An 18,861-nucleotide genomic window follows, 5' to 3' on the forward strand; every position below is an offset into this window, starting at 1 on the left:
GTCATCCATCCTGGTTTCTTGTGATACCTCCCATTTTAACTCCTCAATTTGAAATTGTGCCTTCAGTATATCCATTCTGAGATAGTCCCATCCATCCTGAACTCCCTTCTCTTTTAGTATTTCTGATCATGGGATCACCCCCAGTATTTGCCTACATTTACTAAAATCACATTTTCTAAGGTCTAAAATGTGTATCTAACTATGCCTTTCCAGTGTTTTTGTATAGTTATTGCACCTTTTTGAAACCATTCACTATCACAGTCTCCTTTCCGCTGTATAACAAACTCCAGGAGAACATGAAAAGGAGGGATGAATAATTTTTAAAAATCTCAGGTCTTCAGAATAGAGAGGTTTTTTTCACCTGGATCTACAGAAACGAGATAAGAAAATTGATTTGACACAACACTATTTCCAACCTTATGATTCTATGTAAATCTCATGCACATTTTAGGAAAAGAGAGAGGAAAGTTCAAGTCGGTTCATCTTTATTACAGTCATAGACCAGCACACACAGTAGATAACTTTATTGGAAGAGGATATGTCACATTGATACCTGTCGTAAACTTGAAGCATAGAACCATTCCATAATCTAGTGATCTAAATCTAGTGATTTATTATTATGGCATCCACTTAAAACAATCCCAAGTAACTCCTAAAAGTCATGCTTTATAATTAACAATTAACATAAATTATTACAGGATTTTTTTAAAAAAAGAACATTTCCAGTAAATAGGGGCATCTCACATAAGAGGTAAACTGTATGTTCTCATCACACTTATAAGTACTCTATTACTCATAAGGATATAGCCACACTTGGTAAGGTAGACAATCTAAAATGGCTGAGTCGGTACAAAAAGACCTTGCAAATAGCTAACTATTTAAGAATAAAAATGCTGAAACACCTTAGGGAAGCATTTAATTGAGCTAGATTTGATCAGCTTGACACTATGGTTGTTGTACAGAGCTTGGAAAGTTATGTTTTACTACGTTTCCCACAATAGCCCTACTAGCATGCCAACTGGCCATGAAGACTGGGCGACTGTAGTAGTTGTAGCAGAAAAATAAATGCTTCCCAAACTCTGGAATGTATCTAATACCTGGAATGTATGTTATACAGTATGTACCTGTCTTCCCCACCGTACCCCCAAAGATGTGTAGAATTGAAGGCCAGAAGGCAATTTTCTTCAGGGAAAGCTTTGCTAGTGGTTTGGCAAATGAGATCCTTGTTAAAGAATGTTGAAGAGACCATTAAATAGTGAGTATCGTAGAGGAAAAGGCTGTGCTAGTTTGGTAGCCATATTAATGATGATCACTGAGGTTAGGGCTTGTTGCAGTAGTTGCCACTCATACAGCAAGTGGTTGTCACCGTGCCCCAGCTTGGATCCACTCCCTTAGAGCCACATTGGTCATTTGGCATAGTGCACCCATATCTATGGAAATCCCTTACAGCTGCTGTAGAAAGGAAGGCAAAGAAAAATGTTAGCATATCCAGACTGCCACAGATCCTCATCAACACTAAAGAGACATTTAATAATGCATAATGCCCCTCCCCATCATTCGCATATAGGCACTAGTTAGATGGAGACTTTGTTCCAGTGGAAATGGTCACATTTGGATTGGATGCCAAGATGTTTAGGAAGATGTACCCGCTGCTCCCATCTTTCTCACTATCAAAGCAATGCTCAGGATGTGCCCACGAAGACTTTTACAATGCCAAATGTCTGCACTGCATTCCAGAAAGGGAGAGATACTAAAGATTATATCACAAACATACATTGGCTAAAGGAGCACACCAAATAATTTCTAAATACAATCAACTTGTACTGTAGACATTGCAGCAAAGCCTTTGACTCCACAGTCATGAAAAACAATATTGCTTGGGTAGAAAGTGGTGTGTCACAGCATTTGTTTGTCCTGATGTGTCTGGCACCATTACTAGTGCAGAATATGGAGAAATGTAATATTTTCCATTTGGTAAAGAAGTCAGACAAGAGTACCTTTTATCACCTTTTCTGTTTAATTTATCATATGAAAAGCAGGGTAAAGTTTGGAAGTAATATGGAAGTTGGAAGATCTCTGTGTTCTATTTGGGAAGGGTTTCACACCTCTTTCATAGAAAGCGCTAGTTTTTCTTTCTTGCTTGAGGTGGAGTTAAAGGTGTTAACATTTAACATTGCACATAAATCACATTATATGCAATAACATCTGCTTCTGAATAGATGGGTGTCTGTTTTGGTTTTGTTGTTGCTGTTACCTTTGAGGTACATTTGTCATTCTCCAAAAAGTCTACAGAAATTTCTATGTCCCTGCATTTTATGTGTCCCCAACCCAAGTATATTGTTCCACTGCATCCCTGAGTAATGCCCTCAGGAGCTCTGGAACATACCTAAACTTGCTGTAGGTTTAAAGTTGTTAAACCTGTTAACTTGTTAAAAGAAATCAACTATACAAGATAGAAGAATGGAGAACTTCAGAGAACTAATAATTCTTCGTCTTTTACCATCGGATGGGCCAAAAAGCTCCCCAGAGAATGATTTTAAAAGGGTTGGCATTCTTTCATTCAAGAATAGCACATGCCATCTCCATTGTTTATCGCCAAGAGCCATGTGAGCAGGCAGATAAAAAATACTGCTTTGGACAAACTGACCTAGAAAGATTGCAACTTTTTTACATTGTTGTCCTGATTTAGCTATGCAAAACCCTTCTCCGTCCAAACATTTATCGCCTGGTTTAAACATTTTGCAGCCATAACAAAGGAGAGCTTCACCTGCAAAAAAAGGAAAAAAGAAAAAAGATGTCACGTGGGCACTGTGCTGTTTGGATGTGGCGCGCACGCACAACGTCATTGATGCATGCCACATATGGATGGTGCCACATAAAGGTGGCACCATCTATAAGTATTATGGTTCCATAACATGCAGTTGCTGTGTGGTCTGCAACCTTAATTTCGGCGCCAACACGGCCCTTTTGGCCCATCTGTTTCGGGCCTTAAACCCAATTTCTATCTTAAGTAATTAAACATTATACAATGGCTGAGGTACACAAGACTAGCACAATTTAGTTTTGTTAGGCCAGCACTATCATTAGGCAGAGTGAGGTGATTGACCCACTCCTGTGTCTTACATGGTCTCCTGCGAACCTCTAAGTTGGTGATCTGTACTCCTATGAAACACTGTTCTTCTATTGACCATGTTGAAGTAAGCTACACCTGGCAAGCTGATTGGCTTTGCATTTGAAGAGGAATAACCCATTTTATCCTTTGCCTCAGGCAGCATATTTGGTGTGGGGGTAAGAAGATTTTTCAATATCATTTGCAAGATAATGATTATAAATTTATTCTGAATTAAGTTCTGAGAAGAGGCGCACAGAACTGGATAGTGTTAAGCTATCCTCTTTCATTTCCTTGGTGAGTTCACTGCAGATGCAAGGATATGTTCAGGCTCAAGACGCATCTGCACTGCATGAGAGCTCTCTGATAGAGAAAAACTCTGTCACCAGAGAAGGCTATATATCTCGCAAAACTATAAATTCAGAATTTCATAGCACTAAGCCTCAACAGTTAAAGTTATGCCAAACTGCATTATTTCTGCAGTGCAGATGCAGTCTAAGTGTTCAGTTTTCCATTGCAATATACAAGTAAAAGAAGTAGGTAAACTCCAGGAAACAGCTTGATGAGGGCATATATCATCCAGTATGGTCTTTAGCTAAACATTACTGAAGAGATGTGTGAGGATAAATGGATCAAATAGATGGCCATGCATTCAAGGCAAGATGTAGACTTTAGAGGAAAATAAATGTTAAAAGATGTATCTTTTAAGGCCCGAGATCTCCTCTGAATTCATTCAATTGTTTCTGAGATAATAGCAGATTGAATGATGATTCACCTGCTTGGTTCTATGACTTAAATAGATCCTTCATTATATTAAGCGGGCATTAAAAATTTGAGCATCACATGCAGACCTCCTCCAGTGTTGCTGTATCTTAGGCTACTTACCCAGGTCAGAGCAGAGCATGATGCATATGCTGACAAGCAGAATCTTTCTCATTTTCTCTATTTCTCCTCAGTAAATGTAGATTTGATAAGGATGGTAGAAAACGTATTAGCAGAATACAGACTAGAGAAGGTATTATGTGGTTATATTGTACCTGTCGCAAAGCTGGAAGAGTCACTTTGAACACAGATTTAAATCCTTTTGGACCATGAAGTGTATGTAATAAAGAAGCATAATGAGCTTTCCCATTAGAAATATTATTAAATAAAATCTTAGCAGGATGTGAAAGATTAAGATTTTAAAATGTCTCTACTTGTATTGGCCTCTGTCACATCGGGTAATGATTTGTCATGCTTTCCTCACATGGCACAAAATGTTCTGGGCCCAGTTGACGACTTCAGCTTTGGTAGTCAAATCAGTGAGCTGATTTGATCCACAGAATATGTAATGGTGGAATTAAATTAAAGTACTCCATACTTGTATTACTCAGTAATGAATAGCATGACAGAGGTTTGTAATTCAGGCGGAAAGCCCCTCCACTTTGGAGACAGTATCCTGAGTCGTATGGCTTAGCAGGCACATAGAATCAGTTATTGAACGGTGAGTCAACACTTAGGTGAATCTCATTAATTTCATAGGTCTTTTTGAGACTGACAATAGGATCCACAGCTGCGTTCTCTGCTTAATAGTGAAACAGAGTCTATGAATTCTGTGAAGCATTGTGAAGCGTTGAATTTTGAGTCTTGCCAAGGACAGCAACAGAGTAGCTACAAGTGAGAAAGGATCAGTCATGGATTCACAGTCCAAGGCAGGAGTGGGAATAACATGACCCACCATAGGTTAGACTGTAACGCCTGGCATTCTTCACAACTGGCTATGTTGGATTGGGCTGATGCAAGTTGCAGTTCAACAGTATCGGAAGGGCCATGTGGTTTCTACACCTAGTCTAAAAACCTCCATGACAAATGCAGAGTCCTCAGAGGAATTCAGCTAGTCATAGAATATACTCAGCCAACAGCACACATTCCCTCCAACTAAAGCTGACCCTCCAGAACCCTTCCCAAACCATAGATTTAGTGTTACTCAAGGGGTTCACCTACTTGTGAAAAGTATCCTGCTCACAAGTAGCCCTTTCACTTGTATAGATTAATAATGCATTCTTACTGCTTGATCTCCTGATGCTTCTTATGCTGAAACTATGTGTGATGAAATTAATACTTTCACATACTACTCACCCTTAGGAGCTTATCACATACACTTTTGTCTCCGTTCTGGGCATGGGCAAAGGATGCATATGGCCAAGTGAAAACGGAGCTTATCACATGCTAAACTGTTGGCAAGGCATCCCCATGCCATCGCTGATCCTAACTCGTCCCTGAGCTAGACTGAGACATGTGAATTTTGCTCTGCTGGAAAGCTTTCTTGCTCAGCTGATCAGAATTCACGCACCTCAGCCCCAGCTCAGGGACAAGTTAGGGTTGGCGATGGCAACCAAACGGTGCAGCCATTATGCAGCTGGAAAAAGTAGCCGTGAAATGCGGCTCCTATTGCCCCCTCTGCCAAGGCATCATTAGCACTCTGCAGTGGCAGGGTGATGTCCGTTGTGCGCTGCACCATTTGGACATGGCGCACAACGCACATCATCGGTGCACATGCTGTCTGAAGGTGTGTACTCCAAAATGGCACTGGGAAGGCTCAGAAGCATGGGGACGCTCGACTCTTCCAAGATCTTCAATCAGCCCCAGGACAGCGCACAGCACCAGTCTGTACCAGGCCATGGTCTCAGAGTAGAACAATATACTATGACAATTAATTTGGGAATGAAAAGGATATCACCCTTGTAGAAATCACATAAGGTAATATTTATCTGGATATTTTTTTTATGCTGAGCTTTCAGAGTACTTCAGCAATGCGCAACCAAGAAATAAAACAGTTTTAGTCATTATATCATGGTGTGATTGATAAGCCAAAATGTAAGCGGAAAAGCTTAAGACCAAGTGAAGATATTTCTGCATGAACACAGTGTTTTCTGTACATTGGTCAGTCAGTCCTCTGGCTGGCAGAGAACAGTGGAGAAAAGCCACTGGGAACACAGGTTAGAGATGTTGTTGTTTTAATAAATGAATTAATTGTACTGTCAGTAAAGTTACCACTGTTCTTCAGAAACACTAAATATATTCCTTAACATATTAGCTTGGGGGTGGGGGGAATGTTTTATGCTTTCCTAAGGATTGGAGCGTAGCTTTAGCACAGCTTTTGGCCTCTTAGGACACATGCATAATTTACACAGCATACCTCCAAAGTGACCTGAAGCAGCTTTATTTTGGCCTGCCTGTTTGGGCCCAATGGTTACTAAGGGGGGATACAGACGGGTGTCCATCTTTGTCTCTTGTCGGTGCCACTTCAGCCACATGGTGCAGCACTGACGTGCTCCCTAAAAAGAAGCCACATAGAGTGGGTTCTTTTCAGAAGCGAAGCACCACAACATGGTGCCATGACATCTCTTCCAGCGAACACCGTTTGCGTGCCTGGACTCCTGCGCATCATTGTCACATGCCCCGTGTGGACAGGGCCGCAGCAAGATGGCACGCGGGTGCCAAAAGTGGTAGTAAGTCCTAAAATTGGCCCCAGGCCGATGCAAATCACCTATCTGTACCGGGCCTAAGTATTCTTTTTTTGTTACTACTATGTGTTCTGTTTTATAAAACAAGGTATGTATCTTAAGTTTAGATATGCATTCTATTTAGTTAATTAATTTTAATTGTGATTTTGTAATCATAATTGTATGAAAGCTTGGATGTTTGTTTGCAATGGTCTTTGGACTAAACAATAAATTATTTTCTTTGCAGTAGTTCATTGAAAGCTTAAAGGCTGTTCCAAGGATCATGTCCAGCCTGGAAAACTCAATTCTTTTTCTGTTCTGATGCCCACATCAAGAATATGATGTAATGATTGCATTTACATGGAATGGTTAGCCAAAATCTTGAAAATATAAGAAAATATAGCAAATACTGTATAGCAAAAAGAATTTCAGGAACAGCAACCTGTTGGTGTCTTAGCCATGCATAGGTTCTCAGTGAAAACCACTTCACATTTTTCTTTCTATGCAGAATGTCCCCACTCGTTTTTATGTCATGGAAGTAGATTTGTATATATATTTCCATTATATATGGACATGAATTGTGCACAGATTTATGCATATATTACAAGTGGATCTGCCCATAGATTTGGTTGTGCATTTGGTTTCACAATCGATTTCTTGAGTTAGGGTAATATTGCTATTCAACATAAAGTTTGCAAAACAGAATGCAAGGATAAACTTACACATGAAGCCTTAGTCTATACAGTCTCAATGTAGATCTGGACCAATACCACTTAGGAAAATTAGAACTGCAACTTTATGTTATATACTTCATATCAGAATCTTTGAAGAGTTTTGCCAGAGAATAGCAAAGATACATTAGAAGGTTGACTATGGAAGGGGAATCCATTTGCCAGCCATCTTGACTGATCCTGATTCAGACCTGAGGCAGATTTTATAGGTATTCTTTTTATTTAGTGTCATCATTACAGAAGTCTCTGTCATCACAGCAAGTAGTTGTCATACTGCCAAACATTGGATTCTCCTCAGTTGTTCCACATTTATCTTTTAAAGAAGTACACCCTCGTCTGAGGAAATGTCTTACGTTCTCTGTGAAAAAAGAAGCGATGCATTTATTTATTTCATTTATCTGCCACCTTTCTCCTGGAAAGGGACCCAAGACAGTTGATTCGCAGATAAAATCAGTTAAAATGTTCACAATTAAAATGTTAAAACATTGTAAAATCTCATTAAACATACAAAAGTTAAGAGAGGTAAATAAAAGCCTACTTGACTAAAAGCCTGGAGAGAAGTGACCAGTGGGGTCCCACAGGGCTCTGTCCTGGGCCCAGTGCTATTCAACATCCTTGTCAATGACTTGGATGACAGAATTGGGGGCATACTTATCAAATTTGCAGATGACACCAAATTAGGGGGAATAGCTAATACCCCAGAGGACAGGATCAAGATTCAAAATGACCTGAATAGACTAGAAAGGTGGACCACAGCTAACAAAATGAACTTCAACAGGGAGAAATGCAAGGTATTGCACTTGGGGGGGGGGGGAAATGAAATGCAGAGATATAGGATGGGGACACCTGGCTGAATGAAACTACGTGTGAAAGGGATCTGGGGGTGCTAGTAGACCACAAATTGCGATGCGGCAACTAAAAAGGCCAATGTGATTTTAGGCTCCCCTGGAGGCCAAGATGATCAAATTGAGGCTGACATACTTGGACAAGATAATAAGGCATGACTCATTAGAAAAATGCTGGGACAGACAGGTTTATATCCCACCTTTCTCCTGCAGCGGGATTCAAGGAGGGTTACAATATATTAAAAAATACAAGCTTAAAACATTGAATAAAAAAGTTTAGAAAATAGCCACTACTAACAACCAAAATATAGATTAAAACAGCCTAATTCAAAACAACAATAACCACAAAACATTAAACATTAAAACAGCACTCAAATAAAACCTAGCCACCAAATGCCTGCCTAAATAAAAATGTCTTCAGCTGCTGTCAAAAGGAGAGTAAGGAAGGGAGTCCCTCAATCTGGCAGCATCTACGGAGAAGGCTCTCTCCCAAGTCCTCACCAACCACACTTGCGAAGAAAGCCCTCTCCTGCTGATCTCAATGCTTGGACTAGTTTGTATAGGGAGATGCAATCCTTCAGATAGTCTGGACCCAAGAGAGGCAAACTGCATGCCAGATGAATAGACTCAGTCAGGGATGCCACTGGCCAGGATCTTACCAGAGCAGTGAATGATAGGGAGCATTGAAGAGTCTCATCCACAGGGTTGCTGCCACAGATAAGTGTACACTCAAGGGCAGTTGACAACAACAATTCTTTAGCATGACTCCAAGTTAGCTGTAGGATTGCTGCACACCTCTAGTCATCATTTTGTTATGATTTTGTACCCATAGTTTTTTTGACTTGGACAAAATAGAAATCTGTTGTTATCTGCGAAAGAAGATGAAAGGCCAGGTGGGGCACGGGGGATATGGGATAGATGCAATTAATGCAACCTCCCTATGGATTACAGCATGCTGGCGTCATTGAGTAACAGCTTTTCTGTCAGAAAATAGTAGAATTAAAGATGGGCATTTATAGGGATGTCAAAGAAGAACACAGTTACTAAAATACCCCTGAATGTTTCTAGTAGAAGATCTGGTGCCAGAAAACAATGTAAACTATATAAAAGCAATATACAAAAACTTTGTGTATATATTACAAAAAAGCACGAGTTTCAGAGGAAACTTACTTTTAAAGACGGTGACTGTCTTGCATTTTTGTCCCTTTTCTGCTTCACAAGTCGCCTCCCCAATTGTACAACCGAGACCTTTTCTATAGATTTTACAGAAGTGGCAGACAAGAGCTTCAGCTGATCGGAAGTAGAATCAGTTATTAGAACATAGAATCATAGTAGAAATAATGTGAATTTTAAATGTTTTTAATGCTCTAGGTTGCATTCTTTTTAAAATTACATATCTGTGTATACACAAACAGACAACATTTGAAACAATCTCTAACAATGCTGTTTTGAATAATGGTATAATATGAGAAAATAATGTAACAAAACTGATTCTATATAATATACTTAAGGTTGACTTAACTTATATAAGACATAATATGTGATCATTATAGCTTTTTGTTTTGAATAGTTAGTTTGGACTTATATAAAGTAATGTAATCGGAGAGAATATGAGGAATTTATTTAAGTTTAAAAATAATTCACTTAATTCAGACAAAACCAAAACTATTTCAAACTCAGTTCAATATTCTCCTGAACTACTGTAGAAAGCTAGTAAGCATATATAATTCTGCTATCTGCATTATAATTGTTCAGGACTAATGGCCACATAACCTGCAGAATATGCCCTTTTCTTCTTCAGATTATGCAATAGATGCTCTTCAACAGGTTCTTTTTTGAGTTCATAAAAGCATCCATACAGTCTTCATATAAGCATCTATACAGTTACTCACCAAAGGCAGAAAAGACAAGGAAGAACATGCTGAAGAGTAGAAATTTATTCATCTTTTTCCTGACAGGTACTGGAGATTTGAGATGGACAAAATGTTTGAGAGCACTGGTAAAGAAAAGCTAGGACTGATAATTGACTGTGGCTTATATTAAAATAGATCTAAAATAGTTACTCTCTGTGCCGGATAGCAATGAATCCAAGTAGCTTGGAACTTCAGCCCATTCTATATGAGTCCTAAAAGCAAATTAGCATCTTATAAGGAAGTGGTGACTGAAGATCAGATTGTTCTCTGTCATTTGTTGATTTCTTCTCAATGCTTGATTATCAAATTAACAACCATTAGTAATGAGTTAGGAAACTGGGACTCAGCCAAGAAAGAAAATAGAAAACACACCAAAAGGCCAAGATTCTTAAGTATGAATGAGCAAACTTTATTTTTATGAGTACAGTACTGACATACAAGAAAGCAAGAAGAGATTAGACAGTCATTCCTAGTTTGTTGGAACCGTTTCATCATATCCACAAAGAAAGTGAAAACAATGTCTAGCTTGAGAAACACTAAATATGAGCTTTAAAGCTTCCCTAGCTTCAGTATCTAAATCCTCCTTAGACCAACAAAAATGGAAGCAGCTGCAACATTTTTCTTTTCTGCTGCTAAAACCCATTTTTTTGAGCTACACACATGTATGACACAATGCATCTGTCTAATGGTTAAATTTTTTACCTATTTTAAAAGGTTCAGGTGTATGATATCTGAGCAGAGGATGAATGCTTGCATAGGATCCTTCAGTAGTCATCTAGGTTCAGTAAACTATTTTCTACAGCAAAAGCTTTGGGGGTTTGGAATCAGACTAGAGAGAAGCTTAAGATGACTGAATATAGCGGAAGACACAGATTTCTTGTCTTGTTAATCATACATTACAGAAGTCATGGTCATTGCAACAACTTGTGTATTGAGAGCCAAGTACTGGATGGAACTGCGTTGCTCCACATTCAGCAACTGATCTGGTGCACCCTTGACTCATATAACCCCTGATATCACCTATAAAAGGGCAAAAGAGAGAGAGAGAGAGAGAAGCACATTGATTAAATCTTTGCTTGGCTGTTCAAAAGATCCTTATCAGTATCTCCCATGTGATCTTCTAGAGGTAAAATTTTACAGACATAACATTTAGATATTTGACCTTCCCATCTCCGCACCATTCTGCTCCATGAACACTCAACACAAGGATGGAAGATATTTGTTGTATGCATTGTTATCAAAGGGGTTAATACATATCTGCTCACAATCTAGCACTCATTGGGGAGCAAACTTACCCAGAAAACTTGAGACTATCTTACATTGCTGTCCTGACACAGCTTCACAAGTTTGTTGCTTCCAAAGTAGACAGCCATGAACTCGGTTATATTTTTTGCAATCGTGGCAAGTGAGTGCTTGAGCTGTTGAAAAGGAAAAATGTAAACGCTGTTGCTCATTAAACTCCCCAAATTGCCTTATAAATCACTTTCTTACAGTGAAATCAGCAATGAGTATCTACAGATTCCAAAATAAGGAGACAGAGAGAATCAAGAGGAAGTTCACAGCATAATCTAAGGAAGTCTAGGGTGCCAAGAACACCAGATAGTGATGTGAGTGGCACTACAGAGTGTAGGAATCAAATTGGTGTTTGGCAGCTTCAACTCTTGAGCACTTTGCACTGCTACCTTTTGTTGTTGGCCACACTTGTATTTGTACATATGTATGTATGTATTTAATATCCCTTCTTTCTCCTAGTAGAGAAAAACAATATTTAAATCATAGTTATAGAAGAATTGAATGTTAAAATCAGAGAGTTGGAAGGGGCCCATGGACTGCAGAATGGGCACCATTGGCGTGCTCGCATGGCATGATGATGCCCTTCATACGCCATGCTATCTGGACGAGGCACACAAGGCACATCATTGGCAAGCACAACATTTGGATGTGCGCCAAGATGGTGCCCAGACAACGCAGTAGGGCTCAGGAGCGTGTGGACACTCCGCTTTCCCAAGCCCTTAAATCGGCCCCAGGCCGGCACTTTGCACCAGTCTATACCAGACCCTAATTTCTAAGCGAATTTGAGGGCCCTAGTGAGAAAAACAAACAAACACCCATCCCAATCATGGGCCTGCTATCTGCAGATTTGAGCATTCACAGATGGCAAGCCCCATTGATTTCAGTGGCCATGTGTGCATGCAGTCCCAGCAGAGTAGCCATACACACGTGCACCACCATTGAATGGCATGGAACTTGAGGTCTTGAAGGGGAGGGGATCCAGAATGAAACCCCCATAGATAAGAAGGGCCCTCTGTACAATAAATAAATTGAACCTATACTGATCTATTCAAAAGGAAAGGTAGGCCAAGGACCCTTTAAGCCTACCAGAAAATTTTCATATACTTTGGTAATCTAGTGCAAAACTGTAGAAGGCTGTGGGGTGGGGGCACTTACATTAGTCAACGCCACCCACTACACCTGCTGGCATATATGCCCTCAAATATCTTCTAGGGGACATGGGGACATTCTCACCATGTTTTGGGCTTTTAGGGGCCTATAACAGGCATTTGGGGTCATTTTGAGTGGGAAAATGTTTTTTAAAAATATTGCAAAAAATTGGTTTTGACTCCTGGGGTTCCAGGGAGGTCCCACTCATGGTTCAAATGCCCTCCACACTGTGAAGAGGTAATTTTGGGGTATTTTGAAGCAAATTATTTTCATTCTTGGGGTGGTCTGGGATTTACAGAAGAACCCTTTATGGCTGCATGAAACCCACAGACCACACTATGCTCAGTCCTGATCTGGACACAGGCTGGACTCAAGATGAGTCCTTAAAACCCTGTTTCTTGGGCAGAAGAGCTCATGCCCATTGGATGTAATGACTGCAACTCCCAAAAGTCCTCAGCTTGACTATATTGACTAGAGTTCCTGGGAGCCATGTAATTCTTGTCCCTGTTTTAGTGCAGGTCCTAAAAATAATTTTCTCTGCTTCTCCTCATATCTTTCACTATGTTTTCTGGTACTCACCAAGGACAATGCAGAAAATAAGGGAGATATTAAAAAGCAGAATCTGATTCATCTTTGGTTGTTCCAAGAGAGGAAGAGGAGGCAGCATTTGAACAGTAGGTAGAGATCAGGGACTGTGCAGTGACTTACAGCCCCTTGCAGCTTTAAGGATCAATTCAGAGGAAAGCAGGAAGTCAGTCCTGAAAAAGTCCATATGGCTGCTTAAATGGAGCATGGTCAGTAAGTGACAGTCTAGGAGCAGAATGATCTATGCCCATTTGGAGGCTTCAGCTGAACGCTTGGTGGTCATCTTAACAGGCGTTCATGAACAACACAGATATAGATGGGTTTGATCTGAAGCAGGAAATGGGAAGATTATTGGCGAGATTTGTTAAGAAGAGGTTTGTCATTGCCTTTTCATGAGGCTGAGAGCATGTGACTTGCCTAAGGTCACCCAGTGGATTTCATGGCCAAGCTGGAACTCAAATCCTGGTCTCCAGCATCAGTCCAACACTCAAATCACTGCACTACGCTGGCTCTACAAGATGGCATGGGCCCCTATCACAGCATTTTCTTGTTCAAAATGGGTTTGTCTTTGCCTCTGAGGCTGAGAGAATTTAACTTACCCAAAGTCACCCAGTGGGTTTCCATGGTCAAGTGGGGATTTAAATCTGATCATAGAATCATAGAATTCTAGAGTTGTAGTTCAACATGCAAGCATGTTTATAGTTATATGTGTGTACATAAGTTAGAAAGATCAAACCACAATCTTAAGGTTGTATAAGCAAAAACTGTGCTGTGTTCTTCCTTTGCATATAGTCTAGGGCCTTCTCAGTAGCTGCCCCTAAACTGTGGAATTCTCTAGTGAAGCTAGAATGGCAATGCACATTTTAATTTGCTTTCGTGAAGAATACAGAGATTAACTACCTATGGGTTTGATTTGAAGCAGTAAATGATAAGATGCCAAAATGTAGGCCTCTTAGAGGAGTCATGGCATCAGTTTTGACATGCAAGGATGAAACAGAAGTATTTGCAATTGATATTTGGGACAAATGTTTTAAGATGAACTCTTAAAAGGAAAAAAAATATTGCTCTCACAGAGTTCCATTCAATTTTCCAGCTCAGTAAGTGGCAGCACATGTTACAGCACTTTACACTATAGAAATAATCACACAAGTAATCACTCATTATCACCACAATCATGATAATGAATGAAAACGCAAACATACAGGTTTGGGAGCTTTCATCACAATTATTCACAATAGCACAACTGGGACTGTTTCTGCCATCAACTGTGTGACTCATGCTCTCTTATGCATTTCCCCTTAACCTTGCCTTCCTTCCCTATGCCCTAAGCAGCATGGTTTTGGGGTTCTTTTATTCTCAATTCAATTTCAGAGTTATAATCTAAGTTTTTAAAAGAAACAGAAAACAACCCAGAAAAAGTAAAGGAAAAGAAGCAATATGGGAATAATAAGGGGAGGGGGAACAATGGAGAAGAGACACACCACATCACTGCCAGGTTATCCTTAAGAAGTTCAGGTATATGATACCTGAGCATCTACAAATTTCACCCATGATGTATTCCTTAAGACAGGACTGTTTGATGCTACAGTCTCAGGAAAGCTAACCTCCATCTGCATCAGTCCAAATCTGTCTTGATAAGGTTTAGCATGTTCAGTGTATTCAGATCTGATTTTTCTTAGTATTTGTTAGTAATCTATTACATGGCAAGATGGCATCCCATGGCTTTTTATATGCAATCAAAATCAAGAGTCTCATAGGAAACACAGAGGACAAAAATTCAAAAGGTTGCATTCAAATTTCAACATCGCAATCTAAATTATAAAATGTAAAAGATGTTTGAGTGTGGAAAGACGTTGATACCTCACTTCACTTTCACTCTTAATGTTTCATATCCCGAAAAGAAAAACGACACAAAGGAGTGAATGAATAAGTACCACATGTTTATTGAAAGAACATCAAGCCAGATCTGCAATGGCACAAAGCTGTGTGGTTGCTAAATCAGCTCTTGAGAGTGACCCTGACACATCCTTCATGTGTTGAGAGGTGTCATCCCTGTGCCATCTCAGCCCTGTGCCCCAACTCTTTACACAAAAGGAAAGGTCTTTCTCCTACTACACATTCTTGGAACAGAAGTGGCTCCTCCCGGGACCCCTTCTTTCGCCCAGCAGAAGCTCCTTTACAATTTCCCCTTCCCACTCACAGGAATGGGGAGGAAAAAGGCATGCATGGGTAAATGATGAGCCACCCAAAACAATAATATTTAAATGGAGCATCAGAATGTATATCAGAGACTTTGTACACTTGAAGAGAAAATGGGCAGAGATCTGGAAAGCTTGAATATTGGTTACATATTCATCCTGATGCTGATGGGAATTATATTTAATATTCATTGCATAAGTCCTTGTCGTCACAACATCTTGTTGATTTAGTTTTAGTTAAAACGGTTACTGCTCTGTTACAGTCCTGTGGTGTCTTGCTGCAGCCTCTCTTCTGATATACCTTTCCTTTGCCTGTAGAAAGAATGAAAAGCTATATGAACACATATCCTAATAATGCCAGCTCTGAAACATAAATCTACATCTATACACTCATAAAGCAATTCTTCCCTGTTTTGGGGCTATGCAGTATTCTATTGGCAGCAGTAAAGATGGGCAATCACTTTAGGATTCCTAAATAACAGGTCTGGGAGGGCCACATTGTAACCACCATTAAGTGGGAAGGATGGACGCACACTGTGAATGGAGACATACTGGATTGCAAAAGGGGAGACCTTGTTGAGATGCAAATGGACTTTAAATTTCCTGGACTTTCAAAGTCTCCCAATTGCCCCATGGCCAGAGGAGGAGGGACCAGCCTGTTAAAGATAGCCTCCCCACACCATCTTAACTAAGGACAGAAAGAAAAAAATACCGGCATCTTACTCATCTTATTAACAGCTCCAATTTTTCTCCTGCTTGATATGTAACATCTTGCCTGATGAAGAAACCTGTAGAGCTTCGAAAGCTTGCAAGAAGTATATTGTGCATTTCGGTTGGCCAATAAAGGTATCACTGTTTGGTGGATTTTTGTTTGAATTTACTAAATGGCCAACACAGCTACCCTTGCATGTTTTTTAAAAGAAAAACTACTCAGTCATAGGTTAATATGGTTGCCACCGTTAGCACCAAGTAAAAGACTGGTAATGCATGAGTCCAGAATTATACTAATGTGGTGTAATATAATAACAAGTGCGTAAACAGCAGCAGCATGTAAAGTTAACACAGGGGAAAATAACTTTGAATCAGACATACCTTTTTTAACAACTACTGACATGCATTCGTTTCCTGGTGAAGCGTCACAAAATGATTTTCCAATAAGACATCCTTTGCCTGGAATATATTTTTTGCAAACATGGCACTTGAGAGCATGAACTGTTGGAAAGCAAAAATATCCAGAGAGAGTTTGTGTTAATCAAATACAATGAGACATTTTCCAATACTGCTTTAAAAAAAATCGATTTTTTTCTACCTTCACAAATTCCATCTGTCTTTAGTATATTGCTTTCAATATGAGAAGCTGTGTAGCCCTTGTTGGACAAGATTAACAGGAAAGTGCTATTACCCTTTTTCCTGATTTTGGGTTTTCCTGTATGCATTGGGTTGGCCACTGTGCAAACAGAATCTGTACTAGTTAGGCCTTTGGTCTGATAGATGGGAGTAGAACAGGAGACATGACATGCATTTCAGGAGCAGCAATGTATGAAGTTGTCTGCAGTTTATGGAAGCTTATGCCATGATTAACACCAGAAACACCAGATTCATTTGTTTATTTCGCAGCAACACATTAATATGTTTATGTTTGCATCCATATTTTACTTAAGTATGGCCTGGTACAGACGGGCCAAAAGACGTGTAGTGGTGCTGATACTAGGGTTCAGGAGTGCACATTAACCACATGCTCCCGAACCCTATGATGTATCGATGGCAGCATCATGGTGCCATTCTGTCCACACAGGCACCACCATTTTGATGTAAGGGACGCGCAGTGTATACGTGTCGCTGCATGTCCCTTACGTCATAAGTGCACCAATGGCGCACTTGTGATGCACCAGCGGCGTTGCAAAAAGAACATGGGTTTTCTGGGTTCTTTTGGGGTCATAGGGACTCCAGGTTGTTTAGCTGCTGTGGTGTCCCTCTGCAGCAAAACAGGTTTCCGCCACCCAGCCCTTTCCCGGAGGTATGTACCAGGCCTATGTATACTTTAAAGAGTGCTAAGTTTCTGTCTGCCACCCTGATTTGTACATTTTGCCAACAGCTCCAGTGTTAAATCATAGAACTGGGGTTCAAAAAATTCAATAAATAAGAGGCTTTACAAATCGCATTTAATTTCTCCACCTCAACTCTAATCCTGTACTCTTTTATTTCATCATCTCAAATCATCATCTAGTAACCATTTTCCCCCCTAATGTATGTACACAAACTTTTCACAATTAACTATATACCCAGAAATTGATCACTTCAGAAGATCAATCTTAGGACTCTTTTAGATGTAAGAATCACTGGCAATCCCTACTTGTTCATAGCCAAACCTTCTCACGCACATAAGGAAAGGTTAACTTTAGAGCTATTTAATGGATACTACTGACAAACAAATATTTCGTCCTCACACACAATCTTCCTTTTCTGCTACTCACCCAGAAGAGAACCAAGCATGATAGAGATGCTCAGAAGGAGAATCTTGTTCATGTTTGTTTCCTCAAATAATTAATAGTTTGAATCCTGTTAATAGAATTGTTGAAAACAAGAGTAGAGAAAAGATTATGTGGTCTCTATCATGCCACTAAAAAGTCATTTATGGAGAAAGTTGAAGGTGGAGTTAAGCCTCTATAGACAGGAAGGCAATCATAGAAAGGTACAATGTAACCCTTCATAGGTACAATGTGACCCAATGTGACCATAAAAACATACTATATGACCCTTCATACTTTGTAGGCATCATTTAGCAACTAACAAGATTTTCCGGTTAATTATTAGTACTAGCACAATAGATCAGAAAGAGTCAATTCCTATCACTGTATTGTTTCAGCCAATAAATGGGACCAATACCCAAAGGCTTAGAGAATAATCGCACAGGAGTCCTCCAGTTTGAATCCATTGCTACGGGTCCTACTTTGGGATAGCAGGAAACAAGCCTGCTCCATCCTCAATATGACACCCCTTCAAATGCTTAAACAGGTCTACCATATCACCTCTTAACCATTTCTTCTCCAGGCTGAACATACCCAGCTCCCTAAATCTCTCCTCATATGGCATGGTTTCCAGACCCTTCGCCATTTTTGGTGCCCTCCTTTGGACATGCTCCAGTTTCTCCACATCCTTTTTGAATTGTGGTGCCCAGAACTGAACACAATATTCCAGGTGAGGCCTGACCAAAGCAGAATAAAGTGGCACTATGACTTCCCTTGATCTGGACACTGTACCTCTATTGATGCATCCTAGAATCGCATGCCTTTTTAAATAGCTTCTGAAGCCCATTTGACTCTTTCTGGATGTCCAAAAAAAGGGTAATTTTCAGGCAAAAAATGCCTGAAAAATCATACACAAATCTTCCCAAATCCTCCCCAATACTTACTTCTTGGCAAAGTTCAAAGTTCTCCCCTTTAACTGACTAGATGGAAGATAGAATAAAACTCAATTGCACTATAGATGCTGCCTTTCATTGTAGTGACTGTCAAGGGACTAGGAAAGACCTAGCATTTCCAGTCATTCCAGT

General features: G+C 39.9%; 1 protein-coding gene across 1 annotated transcript; it reads right to left on the reverse strand.

Moving 5' to 3' along the window:
* Positions 1–1,309: 1,309 nt before the first annotated feature.
* PATE4 (prostate and testis expressed 4) lies at positions 1,310–4,046 on the reverse strand. The gene is given in 3 exon segments (XM_089537952.1): positions 1,310–1,452; positions 2,648–2,767; positions 3,995–4,046. Coding segments are annotated over 3 exon segments (315 nt in total).
* Positions 4,047–18,861: the final 14,815 nt, after the last annotated feature.

Source organism: Sceloporus occidentalis, unplaced genomic scaffold, assembly GCF_023333645.1.
Source record: "Sceloporus occidentalis isolate IW3139 unplaced genomic scaffold, rSceOcc1.0.p SCAF_9, whole genome shotgun sequence".
Lineage (NCBI taxonomy): Eukaryota > Metazoa > Chordata > Lepidosauria > Squamata > Phrynosomatidae > Sceloporus > Sceloporus occidentalis.